This window comes from Papio anubis, chromosome 2 (genome assembly GCF_008728515.1).
Source record: "Papio anubis isolate 15944 chromosome 2, Panubis1.0, whole genome shotgun sequence".
Classification (NCBI taxonomy): Eukaryota; Metazoa; Chordata; class Mammalia; order Primates; family Cercopithecidae; genus Papio; species Papio anubis.
Window position 1 is genome coordinate 49,173,556 of NC_044977.1, and position 15,083 is coordinate 49,188,638.

At 39.7% G+C, this 15,083-nt stretch overlaps 1 protein-coding gene across 13 annotated transcripts in view; it reads right to left on the minus strand.

Annotated features, from left to right (window-relative positions):
* TMCC1 (transmembrane and coiled-coil domain family 1) overlaps positions 1-15,083 on the minus strand; it is a 254,433-nt gene that overhangs the window by 67,282 nt on the left and 172,068 nt on the right. The window contains exon 1 of one of the 13 annotated variants that reach the window (XM_031663105.1): positions 11,471-12,713. The exons of the other annotated variants lie outside the window; for them this stretch is intronic. Coding sequence (XP_031518965.1) covers positions 11,471-11,497 — 27 coding nt within the window. The 5' untranslated portion in view covers positions 11,498-12,713. Of the gene's footprint in view, positions 1-11,470; positions 12,714-15,083 lie in introns of those variants that run through there. 13 annotated transcript variants of the gene reach the window in all.

The window sequence follows — 15,083 nt, forward strand, 5'->3', positions numbered from 1 at the left end:
TATGTCTGTATAGGTATCATCTGAGTATTGTGAAATCTAAAAATCTTGAGAGGTTATCTCAAAACATTCTTGTTTTATAGATGAGAAATAAAACCTCTGGCAGGTTAACTGAACATATGTAATTGTTCTGTAATTGTGTAGGACTGAAACTAGAGCTTCTCGAGGCTCAACTCTCTCCAATATTAATCTTCATTTAAGGGACAACTGAAGGCTGGGCATGGTGGCTCATGCCTGTAATCCTAGTACTTTTGGCGGGGGCGGGGGAGGCGCCAAGGCAGGAGGATTGCTTGAGCCCAGGAGTTTGACAGCAGTCCAGGCAACATAGTGAGACCCTGACTCTACAAAAAATAAAAAAATTAGCTAGGTGTAGCAGTGCACACCTGCCATCCCAGCTACTCAGGAGGCCAAGGCGGGAGGATGGCTTGAGCTCAGGAGAAGGAGGCTGTAGTGAGCAGTGATCATGCTACTGCACTTTAGCCTGGGCTTTTTTCATCCACCCAACTCTAAACTCATAGGTAATCTGGCACATAATTAATTTAGTGGATAACAGTATTGAGTCAAATGATGCCAGCAATTTGCCACCTCTTGCACTAGAGAAAACATAAGATTAACAGGCAAAAACTGGAACTGTTTCATTAAATGACCTGTGACATTTGGTAAAATACGTATGATAAAACATATAAATGATAAATGTAAATGCAATGATATAAAATGGAAAGGCAGCATTCGTTTAGGAAATATGTGATAAAAGTTCTGTCTTCCTCTGCTGCTCTCTCAAATTTTGTGACCTGGTTCTATTCTTCAAAGATGAAAATGGAGGCACAATAGCACAAGCCTGTAATCCCAGATACTTGGGAGACTGGAGGAGAATAGCTTGAGCCAGGAGTTCAAGGCTGTAGTGCACTATGATTGTGCCTGTAAATAGCCACTGACAACACAGTGAGACCCCCATCTCAAAAAAAAAAAAAAAAAAGAAAAAAGAAAAAAAGAAAAGAAAATGGAGTTTTTAGAAATTAAAAGAATTATCTGGAGATGCAGTGATGCAGTTACAGTAAGCTTCTTCTAGACCACCTACTTCCCCCATTTCATTCTCACATATCAATCCTTAACAGTCCTTACTTCTTAAAGATTTGTTTTTAATTAACAGATTCCTACTGTTGCCCATTATGTTCCTAATACCTCTTGCGTGAGAATCATCTCAGAGTACTCGATCTTTCATTCTGAACACCTCATCTCTAGTGACAACTATTAACAGAATAAATGAAAAGCCTCTGTTTCTAGGGGGAAAAAAAAACTTATTATAAACCCAACTGATAATTGTAAAACATGACAATATGGGATACAGTTCTTCAATAAGGAAGAAAGCGGAATCACCTTTGGGAGGAGAGGGGGTGAGGGAACGTCAAAGGTATTTGTCATTAAACTTCAACTGGGCACCAAAACAAATTCTTTCCATTTTAAAATTACAAACATATTTGTATATATCTTGGTGAACTTCTTTGGGTATAGTGATAGTATAAATTCCTAGCAGTATATCAGAGGGTATATATTTTGCACTTTGATAGAGATTACACATTGCTTTCCTGAAAGACTGCAACAGTTTACACTACTGCCAACAGTGTAGGTGAATGACTGTGCCAGCTCCAGGTATCAAACTTTTGTATTTTGATTAATCTGATAATTAAAATGAGATCTTATTTTCACTTATCATTTGTATTTTTTTGATTATGGGTAAACTTGACCACCTGGAAACTGGAACTTTTTTTTTTTTTTTTTTTTTTTTTTTTAGACAGAGTCTCGCTCTGTCGCCCAGGCTGGAGTGCAGTGGCACAATCTTGGCTCACTGCAAGCTCTGCTCCGCCTCCCGGGTTCACGCCATTCTCCTGCCTCAGCTTCCCAAGTAGCTGGGACTACAGGCGCACGCCACCACGCCCGGCTAATTTTTTTGTAATTTTAGTAGAGACGGGGTTTCACCATGTTAGCCAGGATGGTCTCGAACTCCTGACCTCGTGATCCACCCACCTCGGCCTCCCAAAGTGCTGGGATTACAGACGTGAGCCACCGCGCCCGGCCGAAACTGGAACTTTTAACTGGACAATAAGGAATGCCAATATAAAGGTAGGCTCATTTGGTATATAATATGACAACCATACATACATATGTAACAACCATACATATTCCCTTTTCTGTTAGAACTTTTGGAGCCCAGAAAAGATCTTTTCCCTGAAGTTGCAATCAGGGTGTAATGAAAAACATACCTAGATTTTTCAAACAGTTAACGTGCATGAGGCACCAATGAGAATAAAAAAGTCAACTTTAATTAGGCTTCTACACTCCTTGGAAATGATTCCCTATAAACTTTTCTTCACAAGTTTCCACTGAACATAAAATACATTCTTCCACCCATGTATCAATCTAAACAGTCTGTATTCTCCACATATCCTTAGACTTCAAACAACCAGTTCACATTTCATTAAGAGGAAATGAGAATTAAACGACACACTGTAATCCTATTTCCTGGGTTTACCAGAGCTCAAAATTTTCCATTTTACTTATGTGAAAAATAATACTGGATGGCTCAGCAAACTGATTTTAAATCAGAGATAGGGTCCTAAGTATATGTGCCCAGTAGAGGACTCCCTGTATTCTAGGTATTGAAGATGCACACATGCAGTTGACACATACACATCCACCCTCCCACTCTTCCTTTTTTTCCTCACTGTTACACAGGAGCTAGGACTACAAACATGAAGATGACAATTACAGTAACAGAAAGTATCTCTGAAGTTCTTTGTCTTTTCTGAAGACAAATGTTTTCCTTTCTATATCCAACCCTGTCCCCATCTTACCTTAGAATGCACTCTCTGGCCAGGCGTGGTGGCTCATGCCTGTAATGCCAGCACTTTGGGAGGCCGAGGCGGGGGGATCATGAGGTCAGGTGTTCAAGACCAGCCTGGCCAATATGGCAAAACCCCATCTCTACTAAAAACACACACAAAAATTGGCTGGGTGTGGTGGTGTGTGCCTTTAGTCCCAGCTACTCGGGAGGCTGAGGCAGGAGAATCGCTTGAACCTGGGAGGCAGAGGTTGCAGTGAGCCAAGATTGCAACATTGCACTCTAGCCTGGGCAACAGAAAACAAACAAACAAACAAACAAACAAACTTATCTGCTCTGTGCTTGAAGTGAAACGTACATAAATTAAGTCCAAATAAGTCCACCTTTATATTGACATTCCTTATTTTCTCATTAAAAGTAACTTCCTTTTAGTTCTCTGTACTTCTAAATTGTCTAATTTTTATGGTGTATATATATATATTTACTTGACATTGTGAGTGTTTAAGTCTGACACTGTGTCTTATACATTCTTGAACTCCTTATAGCACCTACCATATTACTTTATACTGAGTGGCCAGTCACTGTTTCATTCTTATATTAAATGAGTTTATATTTACAAAGTGTTTCTGTAACTGAGTACCTCCATCTTTCTAAGAGACAGAATGAGTTATTTTAAAATTATTTTTTCTCTTTTCTCATTCCTCCTTTTCCCCTGTACCCCATTTCCCACTTAGCTCTTTAGGAATACAATTATAACCTGCTACCTCCTCTTCACCAGACATGTGCTTAGAAGCTCCAGAGTGGAACTCTCCCACCAGGAGATTGTCTCGAGAGACAACAGTCTATTTACAACAAAAAGTACACTGGCAATGAAACTCTTTCTGACCTAAAGAGTTTCAGCCACCTTTTTTTTTTTTTTTTTTGAGATAGAGTTTTGCTTTTTGTTGCCCAGGCTGGAGTGCAATGGCACAATCTCAGCTCACTGTAACCTCTGCCTCCCGAGTTCAAGCGATTCTCCTGGCTCAGCCTCCTGAGTAGCTGGGATTTGTAGGCATGCACCACTATGCCCGGCTAATTTTTTTTTTTTTTTTTTTTTTTTAGACGGAGTCTCGCTCTGTCACCCAGGCTAGAGTGCAGTGGCGCGATCTCGGCTCACTGCAAGCTCCACCTTCCAGGTTCACGCAATTCTGCCTCAGCCTCCCGAGCTGCTGGGACTACAGGTGCCTGCCACCATGCCTGACCTTTTTTTTTTTTGTATTTTTAGTAGAGACAGGGTTTCTCCATGTTGGGTCAGGCTGGTCTCAAACTCCCTACCTCAGGTAATCTGCCCGCCTCGGCCTCCCAAAGTGATGGGATTACAGGCATGAGCCACTGTGCCCGGCCTCAGCCACTTTTACAACTTAGTTCTGCCCATGAAGGTGCCAGTGATTGCCAGCTCAACTGCCCAGCAGATAAAGCACCCTCACCTGTTTGCTTTCTCCACTGCATGCCATTCTTGCCAAGCTCCCTTTTAAAAGCACCTGCTTTCTGCTCCAAAGCTGAAGTGGTACCCTTAAGGCAGGAGGCCTGTATTTCTTCCCCTAAGCTAGCTTTGGAATAACAAGTCACTCTCTTTATACCAGACCTCACAAGTCACTCTCTTTATATCGGACTCTACAAGTGGTGAGTGCCTGAACCTGTGTTTCAGTCACATTTCGAATAGTGTTGGCACATAACAAATGCTATTTATTAAATAAGAAACTGATAGATTTTTTCTAATGAATTTCCCCCTTCAGCATGTAAATCTTATTTCTCCCATCTTAAATAAACTTCTTGACTCCACTCCCTTCACCAGTTGCTTCCCCACTTCTCTTCTTCCTACTGTAGTGTAACTCATAAAGATTATTCAAACTCACTGTCTACAAATTACTTTTTCCCATTCACAAACCCACTCAACTGGCTTTTATCTCATTGGTCTACTAAAAAGTTTTTGTTGAGGTGACCAATCATCTCCAAATTACTACATCCAAAGAGAAGTTCTTAGCCCTCTTCTTACTGACCTATCAGCAGCATTTGATGTACTTGATGTTTCCTTTCTCCTACGAAGAATTTCCATACTTGGTTTTCCAGTACACCAAAAAATCTCTGGATTTTCCTCTTCTCTCATAGGCCAATCTTCTTCCTTTTCTTCTTCTCCCTAATCATATTTTCTGCCTAGAACTTTCTCCTTAGTATCCTATGACTCTAAGAGTCTCTAGACTCATAAATGCCACTTATCTATTCAACATTCCCACTTAGATGGCTGATGGACACCTGAAACTGAACTCCAGCTCTTTCCCACAAAACCTGCCCTCCAGCAGCATTTACATCTCAGTTAATGACAAATCTTCCAGCTGTTTAGGATAAAATCCTCAGTTACTGATTTCTTTCATACCTTACATCCAACCCGCCAGAAAATTCTGTTACCATTGCCTTCAAAATTCATCTAAAATTCAACTACATCTTATAATCTTCACTTGTACTTTAGTCTAAACCATGATTATATATTGCCTGAGTTACTAAAATGGTCTCCCAATTGGTCTATCTTGCCCCCATATCTGTTCTTAATACTATAACCAGAATGATCCTTTAAAAACCTAAGTCAAATCACATCAGTCCTCTGCTTAAAATTCCTCAATGAATTCCTGTGATACTGTGAAATACACAGTTGACCCCTGAACAACAAAGGTCTGAACTACATGGATCCACTTACATATTTTTTCCAAAATATTTTAAAATATTTTGGAGATTTGCAACAATTTGGGAAAAAATGGCAAACTGCATAACCTAGAAATACCAAAAAATTAAAAGATGTGAATGAATGCATAAAACATATGCAGATGCTGTTTATTTTATCATTTAATATCATAAAGTATATACAAATCTGAAGTTAAATCTATCAAAATTTATACAAACACTTACATGGTGCCATTTGCAGTCAAGAGAAATGTAAACAAAGATGAAGTATTAAATCATAACAGCATAAACCGCATAAAATTAACTGTAGTATTTACTGTGCTACTGTAAAATTTTCACAGCCACCTCCAGTTGCTAGCAGTGAGTGAAATATTGCAAGTATCCGCTTAAAACGCATGTGACACTCACTAATCACCTGAGTCATCAGGTCCTCTCTCCAGTAAACTGCATATCTCAGTAAAAAGTGATCTCTTGGGGGTTTCTCTATTATTTTTCATTGTGTTTAGTACAATACTGTAAACCTTGACTAACACCATGAGATGCGTAAGAAGTGTGACTAGTGACACTGAAGTGCTCCCAAGAAGCAGAGAAAATGTCATGACATTACAAGAAAAAGTTGATTGCATGATACATACCATAGGTTGAGGTCTGCTGCTGCAGTTGCCTACCATTTCATACAGATTATTTGTCTTGTAAACATATGTAAATATAGTACTGTAAATGTATTTTCTCTTCTTTATGATTTTAATAACATTTTAAAATTAAAATAACATTTTCCTTATGATTTTCTTAACATTTTAATTTCTCTAGCTTACTGTACTGTAAGAATAGAGTATATAATACATATAACATATAAAATATGTGTTAATAACAGTTTATGTTATTAGTAAGGCTCTGCTAAGCAAGAGACTGTTAGTTAAGCTTTGGGGGAGTCAAAAGTTATACGCGGATCTTTGACTGTGTGTGAGGGTCCAGCACCCCTAATACCCACTTTGATCAAGAGTCAACTGTATTTGGTCTTCCTTTCCTTTTCCTGGCATAGAACTACTAAATTCCTTGGAATCTCCAAAGTGATGTGTCTTTTTGTATGCTAATAAGATGGCTGATGGTTGGCAGCTTCAGGATGAGGTTGGTCATCAGAAAGACCAAGGCATAATTAGAGAATTGGCACTTCAGCCCCACCCCCCAACCTCTGGGAGGGTAAAGGAAGGAAAGTGAAGGTTAAACTGATCACCAATGGCAAGCAATTTAATCAATCACACTCACATAATGAAGTTTCCATAAAAACCCAAAGACAGAGTTAGGGCTTCTGGATAGCTGAACATGTGACGTTTCCTGGAGGGTAGGGGCTTAATGGAAGCACTGCATCCCTTCCCATATGCCTTGCCTATGCATCTTTTCATCTGCATCCTTTATAATAGGCCAGTATACATGTTTTCTTGAATTCTGTAAGCCACTCTAGCAAATTAACTGAATCCAAGGAGGAGGCTGTGGAAACCCCAATTTACAGCCAGTTGGTCAGAAGTACAAGCAAAATAACCTGGGGTTTTCAATGGGCACTGGAAGTGGGATGCAGCCTTGTGGGACTCAGTCCTCACCTAGTGTGATCTAATACTATCTCTACGTAGACAGAGTCAGAATTGAATTGAATTAAAGGATACCCCGCTGGTGTCTGCTGCAGAATTGCTTGCTGGTGGGAAGAAATCCCCATAGACCTGGCATCAGAAGTGTGTTGTTGAGAGGACAGTGGGAGAAACTGAGTATGTTTTATCCACTCAATTTCCTTTACACTCAAATGGCCTTCAAAGGCGTATCTGATTTGTGGCCTTCTTTATGGTAGATTAATAGCCACATTCATCCAATCTCGTATACCCTTCCCTTTATAATCTGGCTTTCCCACTCCTATCAAGAGGTGGCTTCTGGTCAGGCACAGTGTCTCATGCCTGTAATCTCAACATTTTGGGAGGCCAAGGCAGGAGGATCACTTGAGCCCAGGAGTTTGAGACCAAGCCTCAGCAACGTGGTGAGACCCTGTCTCTACAAAAAAAAAAAATAATAATAATAAAAATAATAAATAAATTAGCAGAGCGTGGTGGCACATTTTTGTGGTCCCAGCTACTCAGGAGGCTGAGCCAGGAGGACGGCTTGAGCCCAGGAGATCCAGGCTGCAGTGACCTGTGTTTGTGCCACTGCACTCTAGCCTGGACAAGAGTATGACCCTGTCTTAAAAAAGAAAGAAAGAAAAAAAAAAGTGGTGGAATGTATTTCTCCATCCAGTGAAATTGGGTTTGGTCATGGTCTTGCTTTGGCCAAGTGAAATATTAGCAAATGTGACACAAGCAGAGGCTTAAAAAGTATTTGTGCATTGGAGTTTGTCCTTTCTTGTTGCACTGAGATTTCCAGCACACTTTACATCTCAGTTATTGACAACCTCACCCTTGTAATAGCTATTCGGTCTAAAATCCTTGTAGCTTGTCTACATGGATGAGTGTTAAAAAGAAAAAATAAAACCTTGAGAGGCCCAGCCAACAGCCAGTACCTACTACCAGACACATGAGGAAGGGAGGCCATCTTAGACCATCCAGGTCCACCCGAGCCCCCAACAACTATAATGACAAGCCTACGAACCAAATAGTGGAGCCGAGCTCAAATGGCTGACTCAAAATTGTGAGCAAATAAAGGTTATATTAAGCTACTATTTTTATTATTTTTTAAAAGATAGTCTCACTCTGTCACCCAGGCTGCAGTGCAGTAGCCTGATCATAGCTCACTGCAGTCTCAAACTCTTGGGCTCAAGCAATTCTCTTACCCCAACCTCCTGAGCAGCTGGGACTACAGGCACACACCATCGTGACTGGCTAATTTTTTTTTTTTTTAAAGACAGGCTTTCACTATGTTGCTCACGCTGGTCTCGAACTCCTGACCTCAAGTGATCTTCTTGCCTCAGCCTCCTGAGTACTTGGGATTACAGGTGCAAGCCACTCTGCCTGGCTAAGCCACTAAGTTTTAAGGTGGTTTGCTACACAGCAATAGATAACTGATACACTGTATTAAATCTTTCACACTCCCAATTCCTGCCACTCTTCCCTGTCTTAATTCTTGCTCCAGTCATACCAACTAACCTCTTTTTAATTCCTTGTAAACACTGTGAAAACTCCTGCAGTTATTCTGGCTGTACCCCCTGCCTGGAATGCTCATTCCTCAGCTGAATGGCTAACCTGCTCTCCTCTTTCAAGCCTTCCTTCAAATGTCTTGTTTTAAATGAAGCTTATGCTTACTGTTCTATTAAAAATGGCAGTCTACCCTCAATGTCCAGTACTTCCAATCCCTCTTACCCTGCTTTATTGTATTTATTTATTTAGAGAAAGGATCTGGCTCTGTCACCCAGGCTGGAGCACAGTGGTAATTTGGCTCACTACAACCTCCACCGCCCTACCCCACCCCCGGATTCAAGTGATCCTCCCACTTCAGCCTTCTAAGTAGCTGGGACCACAGAGTCAGCTACATTTTTTCTTCTGGAATCCTGCCTTCAAAACGTTCATTCTGTAATTTGGAATGAACTCTTCACAAAGTATGTGCAGGTCGGACGTGGTGGCTCACGCCTGTAATCCCAGCACTTTGGGAGGCGGACGCGGGCGGATCATGAGGCCAGGAGATTGGGACCATACTGGCTAACACTGTGAAACCTTGTCTCTACTAAAAATACACACACACACACACACACACACACAGAGCCAGGCACGGTGGCAGGTGCCTGCAGTCCCAGCTACTCAGGAGGCTGAGGCAGAAGAATGGTGTGAACCCAGGAGGTGGAGCTTGCAGTGAGCCGAGATTGCGCCACTGCACTCCAGCCTGGGCGACAGAGCGAGACTTTGTCTCAAAAAAAGAAAACACCCCACAAAGCGTGTGCAATCTCAGGCAAGGAGGTCATGTACGAACCCCTATCTATAGCAATTTCATATATCTAAACGGTTACATTAAAAATTTTAGATACTAGGGGCAAGTACCTCATTTGTGAACACTTAAATCATTGTTTCAATGAGAATATTTTAGTTTACCAATCAATAAATAGTTCGGGTAAGAGAGAGACACAGGTAGGGAAGCAGGCAAATAGTTAAATCCAGGGGTCCCCAAATGCTGGGTCGCAGATCAGTACAGGTCAGTGGCCTGTTAGGAATCAGGCCACACAGAAGGAGGTGAGCAGCAAGCGAGTATTACCACCTGAGCTCCACCTCCTGTCAGATCAGTGGTGGCATCAGATTCTCATACGAGCACAAACCCTATTATGAACTGTGCTTGCGAGGGATCTAGGTTGCATGCTCCTTATGAGAATCTAACTAATGCCTGATGACCTGAGGTGAACAGTTTCATCCCCAAACCATCCCACTCCAACCTTCCCCACAGACACCCCGACCCCATCTGTGGAAAAACTCTTCCACAAAACCGGTTCCTGGTGCCAAAAAGGTTGGGGACTGCTGGTTTAATCTACACTCACTCACTCAGGTACTAACTATATTGTTTTTATCACACTCTCTCTACTCTTAAAAGTTAATGCAATCACCAAATAAAATCAATTAAAAATATTTAAATTATGTTTTATGCCCTCCCCCACCTCACTATCAATAACGGAAAAAAAAGGAGTTAACTTCTCTTTTACTGTTAGTCTCCACCCACTATTCCTTTAGGGCTCTTCTATGAATGCTTTCCTTCTGATCACCCCATTCACCCTGGGATAGCATTCTTAATAAAATAGATAAGTAAACTGAACTTTTATAACCTCAGAACAAACACAGATGTGTCAGGGGTTTTGAATCCAAGATATATAACAAACAACAGAAAAAGGTACAGACCGGAGGCACAAATCTGTTTAAAAAGTTGGCATTTAAATTATCAACCATAAGGCATAAGAGGGTAATTCAATATTAAACTTCAGAGTGAAAAATCTGTTTGGATCTTAAATCCAACTGCTCAATAGCAAACAATATGAACATACATTAACTTCAGAATCAGGCAAAACTATAAAGAATCTGCTTTGCTTTGCTATTTATCTCTTAGAAAATATGTATCATTTATAAGATAAACTAAAAAATGGTAAAATCAAACTATAGGCTAAGTTTGTACTAAAGACTATGGATGAAATGTGAAAATGGTGGTTATGTTGAATAAAGCTGGATCATCCTCCAATCCAGTTTTATCTCAGAGATTTGTTCTGCTGATCTGGAGACACAAGTTTCACACTGAGATATGTGTATATTGCTTAACAATTCAGAAATTTTCCAAGTCTTTGGGAAAAATACTTTGAAAATAAGTAGCTGAGCACTAAGAAATCTTTTTCTTTTTTTTTTGGTCACACAGATCCATCAAGATTTTTTTTTTTAATGTAAGAAGTATTCCAGGTGGCTCTAAATCAAATTCCCATTTGTTATGCATGCCTGGCATTTTCAAATTTAACCCATGTTTTTCCCAAGCAGTCCAAGGCAAATGAAACTCATTCATTGAAGGAAACACTGATTTTCCAGTAACTATATATCGCTTGAGAAAGTGAGGATGACATTTACTCTGCACTGAAGCAGCCCATTACACACAAGAGACGGGACACTCCAGGATGATCTGAGCATGCCCATACAGCTACAGAGCACCCTCTGCATTCTGTCCAAATAGCTTTGGGTAAAATGAACAACTAGGAAACATATCATGCTTCTCCATTATTACAACCTTACACAAGTCAGTTCTAAAATAGCAAATGCCCCTGGTTGAGATCTACTGCTGAAAAACGCTAAGTTTCAGCAGCTCAGGCTATTTCCTGTCTGTCTATTCAACCAGCCCCCACTTAAAGCTGTAGGACTAACTATAGGATTTAGGAAGAGATTTTTTTTTTTTTTTTATAAAAAGACAGATACACACACATATACAACATACGGTTTCCGAGGACAGTGAGGGCTCCATGCTTGTGAGAGAGGAGGAGGAGGAATATGCCGAATAACCCGCAGTTTCTCCCAGATTTGAACATGCTGTACTGTGGCATGAGGTCAGCAGTGACTGACTCCAGCCCTGTGAGGCTGAATTCTACCCTGACAAAGCAGTATCACTGTAATATGAAGCAAGAGGATTCAGAGCATGTTGGCAGCTGTACAGAATGCCTGTTCTAGAAAGTAATGGCAATTCCAAAACAAGAGATCTATGCTGTCACATGAGATAATCTTCAGCCCAGTTAAGCAATAAGCACCCAAAATACTTTGAATCCCAAACACAGGCAGCTCAAAAGTTTAATGGTAGAAAAACTTTTCTCCTTGAACCTATTTTGTGTCTGGAAGAAATAAACAGGAAGGAGAAAACTGGAAGAATCATTGGTTAATTTGATCTGTATCATAAACAACATACTGATTCTGATCTGATCTGTTCCTGGACACTGCGACCTAGCTGAAGAACTCCAAACCAACTCTGTGACTTTACTATGGAACAGGGAGACTATTCTGGAAGTACTTTTTTGATAATGGATATATGCCAGAACTGAAGGTGTGAATAACCTCATTTTTCACATGTGCCCAAAAGGCAAACCTAATATACATCATCATTTCTTTTTAGTTCAAGAATGTGTGCCTTTAGAAATTCTTCCTCCAAAGAAGAGGGGCATTAAAAAAGGAGCCAGAACATGACTTTTCTAACAAGAGAAAACAAGGCAATGCAGATATTCCTTTACATTTTACGGTGTCCCTTATATTACGAAAGTTCTATTCTAGACCAAAAGTGACCCAATAGCTTTATAACAAGTAAAACTTAGCCAGGAAACACAAGACAATGGAGATAAAACAAAACTGTACTACAGCACTAATGGGAAGGTAAATCTATAAGAAGTTCTTCAATAGTTCAGTGGCATAAGGAATAAAGAAATAAAAACTTTTTTCTTCAAGATGCACTGGCTTTGTTTTTATAAATATTAACTTACTAATAATGGATTTTGAAAGGAGATAATATAACTTATTTACAGATTTCCAAATTTCCGATAAAGTTTTTGAGGATCTACGTTTGTACCCAAAAACCTAAAGATAATGATACAATTTCGTTTTTTTTTCTTTTTGAGCCAGGGTTTTGCTCTGCCGTCCAGGCTGGAGTACAATGGCATGATCTCAGCTCACCGCAACCTCCGCCTCCTGGGCTCAGGTGATTTTCCTGCCTCAGCCTCCCAGGTAGCTGGAATTACAGGTGTGTGCCACCACGCCAGGCTGGTCTCAAACTCCTGACAAGTGATCCTCCTTCCTTGGCCTCCCAGAGTGTTGGGATTACAGATGTGAGCCACTGTGCCCAGCCAAATTGTACAATTTCTAATACAATTTTTTCATTCTTTATGAATTTTACTTCAATAAAAACAAAACACAGCATCTTATTTTTTAAAGTAAATAGAAAAAAGAAATAGAAAAAAGTCATTATAGAAATAGAAAAAAGAAAATAGAAAAAAATCATTACTGGATTGTTTCAAAGCAGGTAATTTGGAAAGACTGGATAGGCAAGTTTCCTATATTAATGAACTTTTTTTTAGGTCATTTTATAAGAACCTCTGAAAGAGTAATCTACTTTGAACATTAATTTTTTTTGTTATACTTACACTATCAAAGGAAATTTTGATTCCTTAGTTTTAGGATGCACAAGAAACAGTGCCCAGAATGGTGGTTATTACCAATTGAGAAGAAACAACTATACTAAATTTTTTAGTACTGAGCTTCCTTGTTAGCAACATCTTAACACAAGGCCAAGAGAAAAGTCTGGGAAAGCAGTAAACAGTCCTTTGGAGTATGGGTTTTAGTCTACTGTCAAAGGTAGGAGATACAACTAATGTTTTGATTTCATTCTATGAACCAGGATAGGAACAGAAGGGAGCATCTGATAAATTATATAAATCTATATAGGTACAGACAGGTACCTGTATCTACCTGTACGTACAGGTACAGACTTTAGGCCAAAAGAGAATAGGCATTAATACGGAACAAAAAGAGTCAGTCATACCTTATCTGTAGAGGACAGGTAGGACTAACAACGGAGTGAAACTTTTGCAGCTCTAAATTACTCTCCTCAATGTCTGAGAAAAATTTTCTAAGTAGAAGGGCTTCATATTAATTTATTCAATAATTCTTACTATACCAGGCACACTACATGGGGCATTTAGGGATAAAAAAATGAATAAGATGAACAGGTTCTTGCCCTCTATTGACTTTTGAGATCATCTGCGTTCTCTAGGCTACTATTTCTCGACATTAAAACAAAAAAAAACAAAAACTTTACGTCTTCTACAATACTGTCTCACTCTACAGTCTAGCTATGCATTCCTGCCACGCTGGAATATTTTATTGTGCTTTACTGTCTATAGTTTATAGTTTTAAAACAAGAATTATATGGGCTCTACTTTTTAAAAAGTATACCTCTCCATTAGAGATTCTAATACCTCAAGTCTCCCAGGGATGTGAAGGCTGGGCGTGATGGCTCACACCTGTAATCCCAGCACTTTAGGAGGGCGAGGTGGGCGGATCACCTGAGGTCAAGAGTTTGAGACCAGCCTGGCCAACATGGTAAAACCCTGTCTCTATTAAAAATACAAAAAGTAGCCGGGTGAGGTGGCACGCACCTGCAATCTCAGCTATTTGGGAGGCTGAGGCAGGAGAATTGCTTGAACTCAGGCAGTAGAGGTTGCGGTGAGCTGAGAGATGGTGCCACTCTGGGTGACAGAGCGAGACTCTGTCTCAAAAAAAAAAAAAAAAAGACTGTTCAAACCAAGCCTCTTATTTTGTAGTACAAACCCCTAGTCTTTGAAAGGAGAAGTGAATGATGCAGTTGTGGCCCTATCAGATCTAGAATCCATGTATACTGATTCTCCATTTCTGTTCTTTCTAGTAAATCAAGGTGTACCCTCCTACAATCTGATTCCTACTTCACACACTGTCATACCAATCTGGTTTTTATATCGCCATTGTGTAAAAACAATGGAACAAACAAATGAACAAAAACCAAAAACTCTTCAATTTCTGCAATGTACTCACTTTGCAGAGATGTTTCTGGTTTGGTATTCCTGCCTTATAGCTTCACTATATAAATCATTTGTGGAGGCTTTTTTTGGGCAAATTATTTCTTTGGAATGCTGTTTGACTGCATGATCAATGAAGGTTTCTTTCTAGCCCCAGAATTAATTCTGAGATTGTCTATAGTGCTATGTGAGGTTTTTTGGAACCTTTTCTCTGTACTGAGGATCAATAAATGGTAGAAAGAATTCTGGGGAAAACTGATTAGGTACACAAAGAATGAAGTTGGTGGGTTTCATTTTATAAATATGAAAGTCTGTAATCATCAAAGCTTATAGAAAAATAATACATTTTCAACACGTTTAAAATAATCACATTTTACATCTTTATAAATAACAGGCAATCTTCAATTATTCCTTCTTAGATAATGGAGTCTCTTAATGTTTCTTGCTAAAGGAATACAGATAGTCCTGAAGATCTGAAGGAAAGCTGAGAAAGCTCTTACAACAAAATAAAACAAAAGC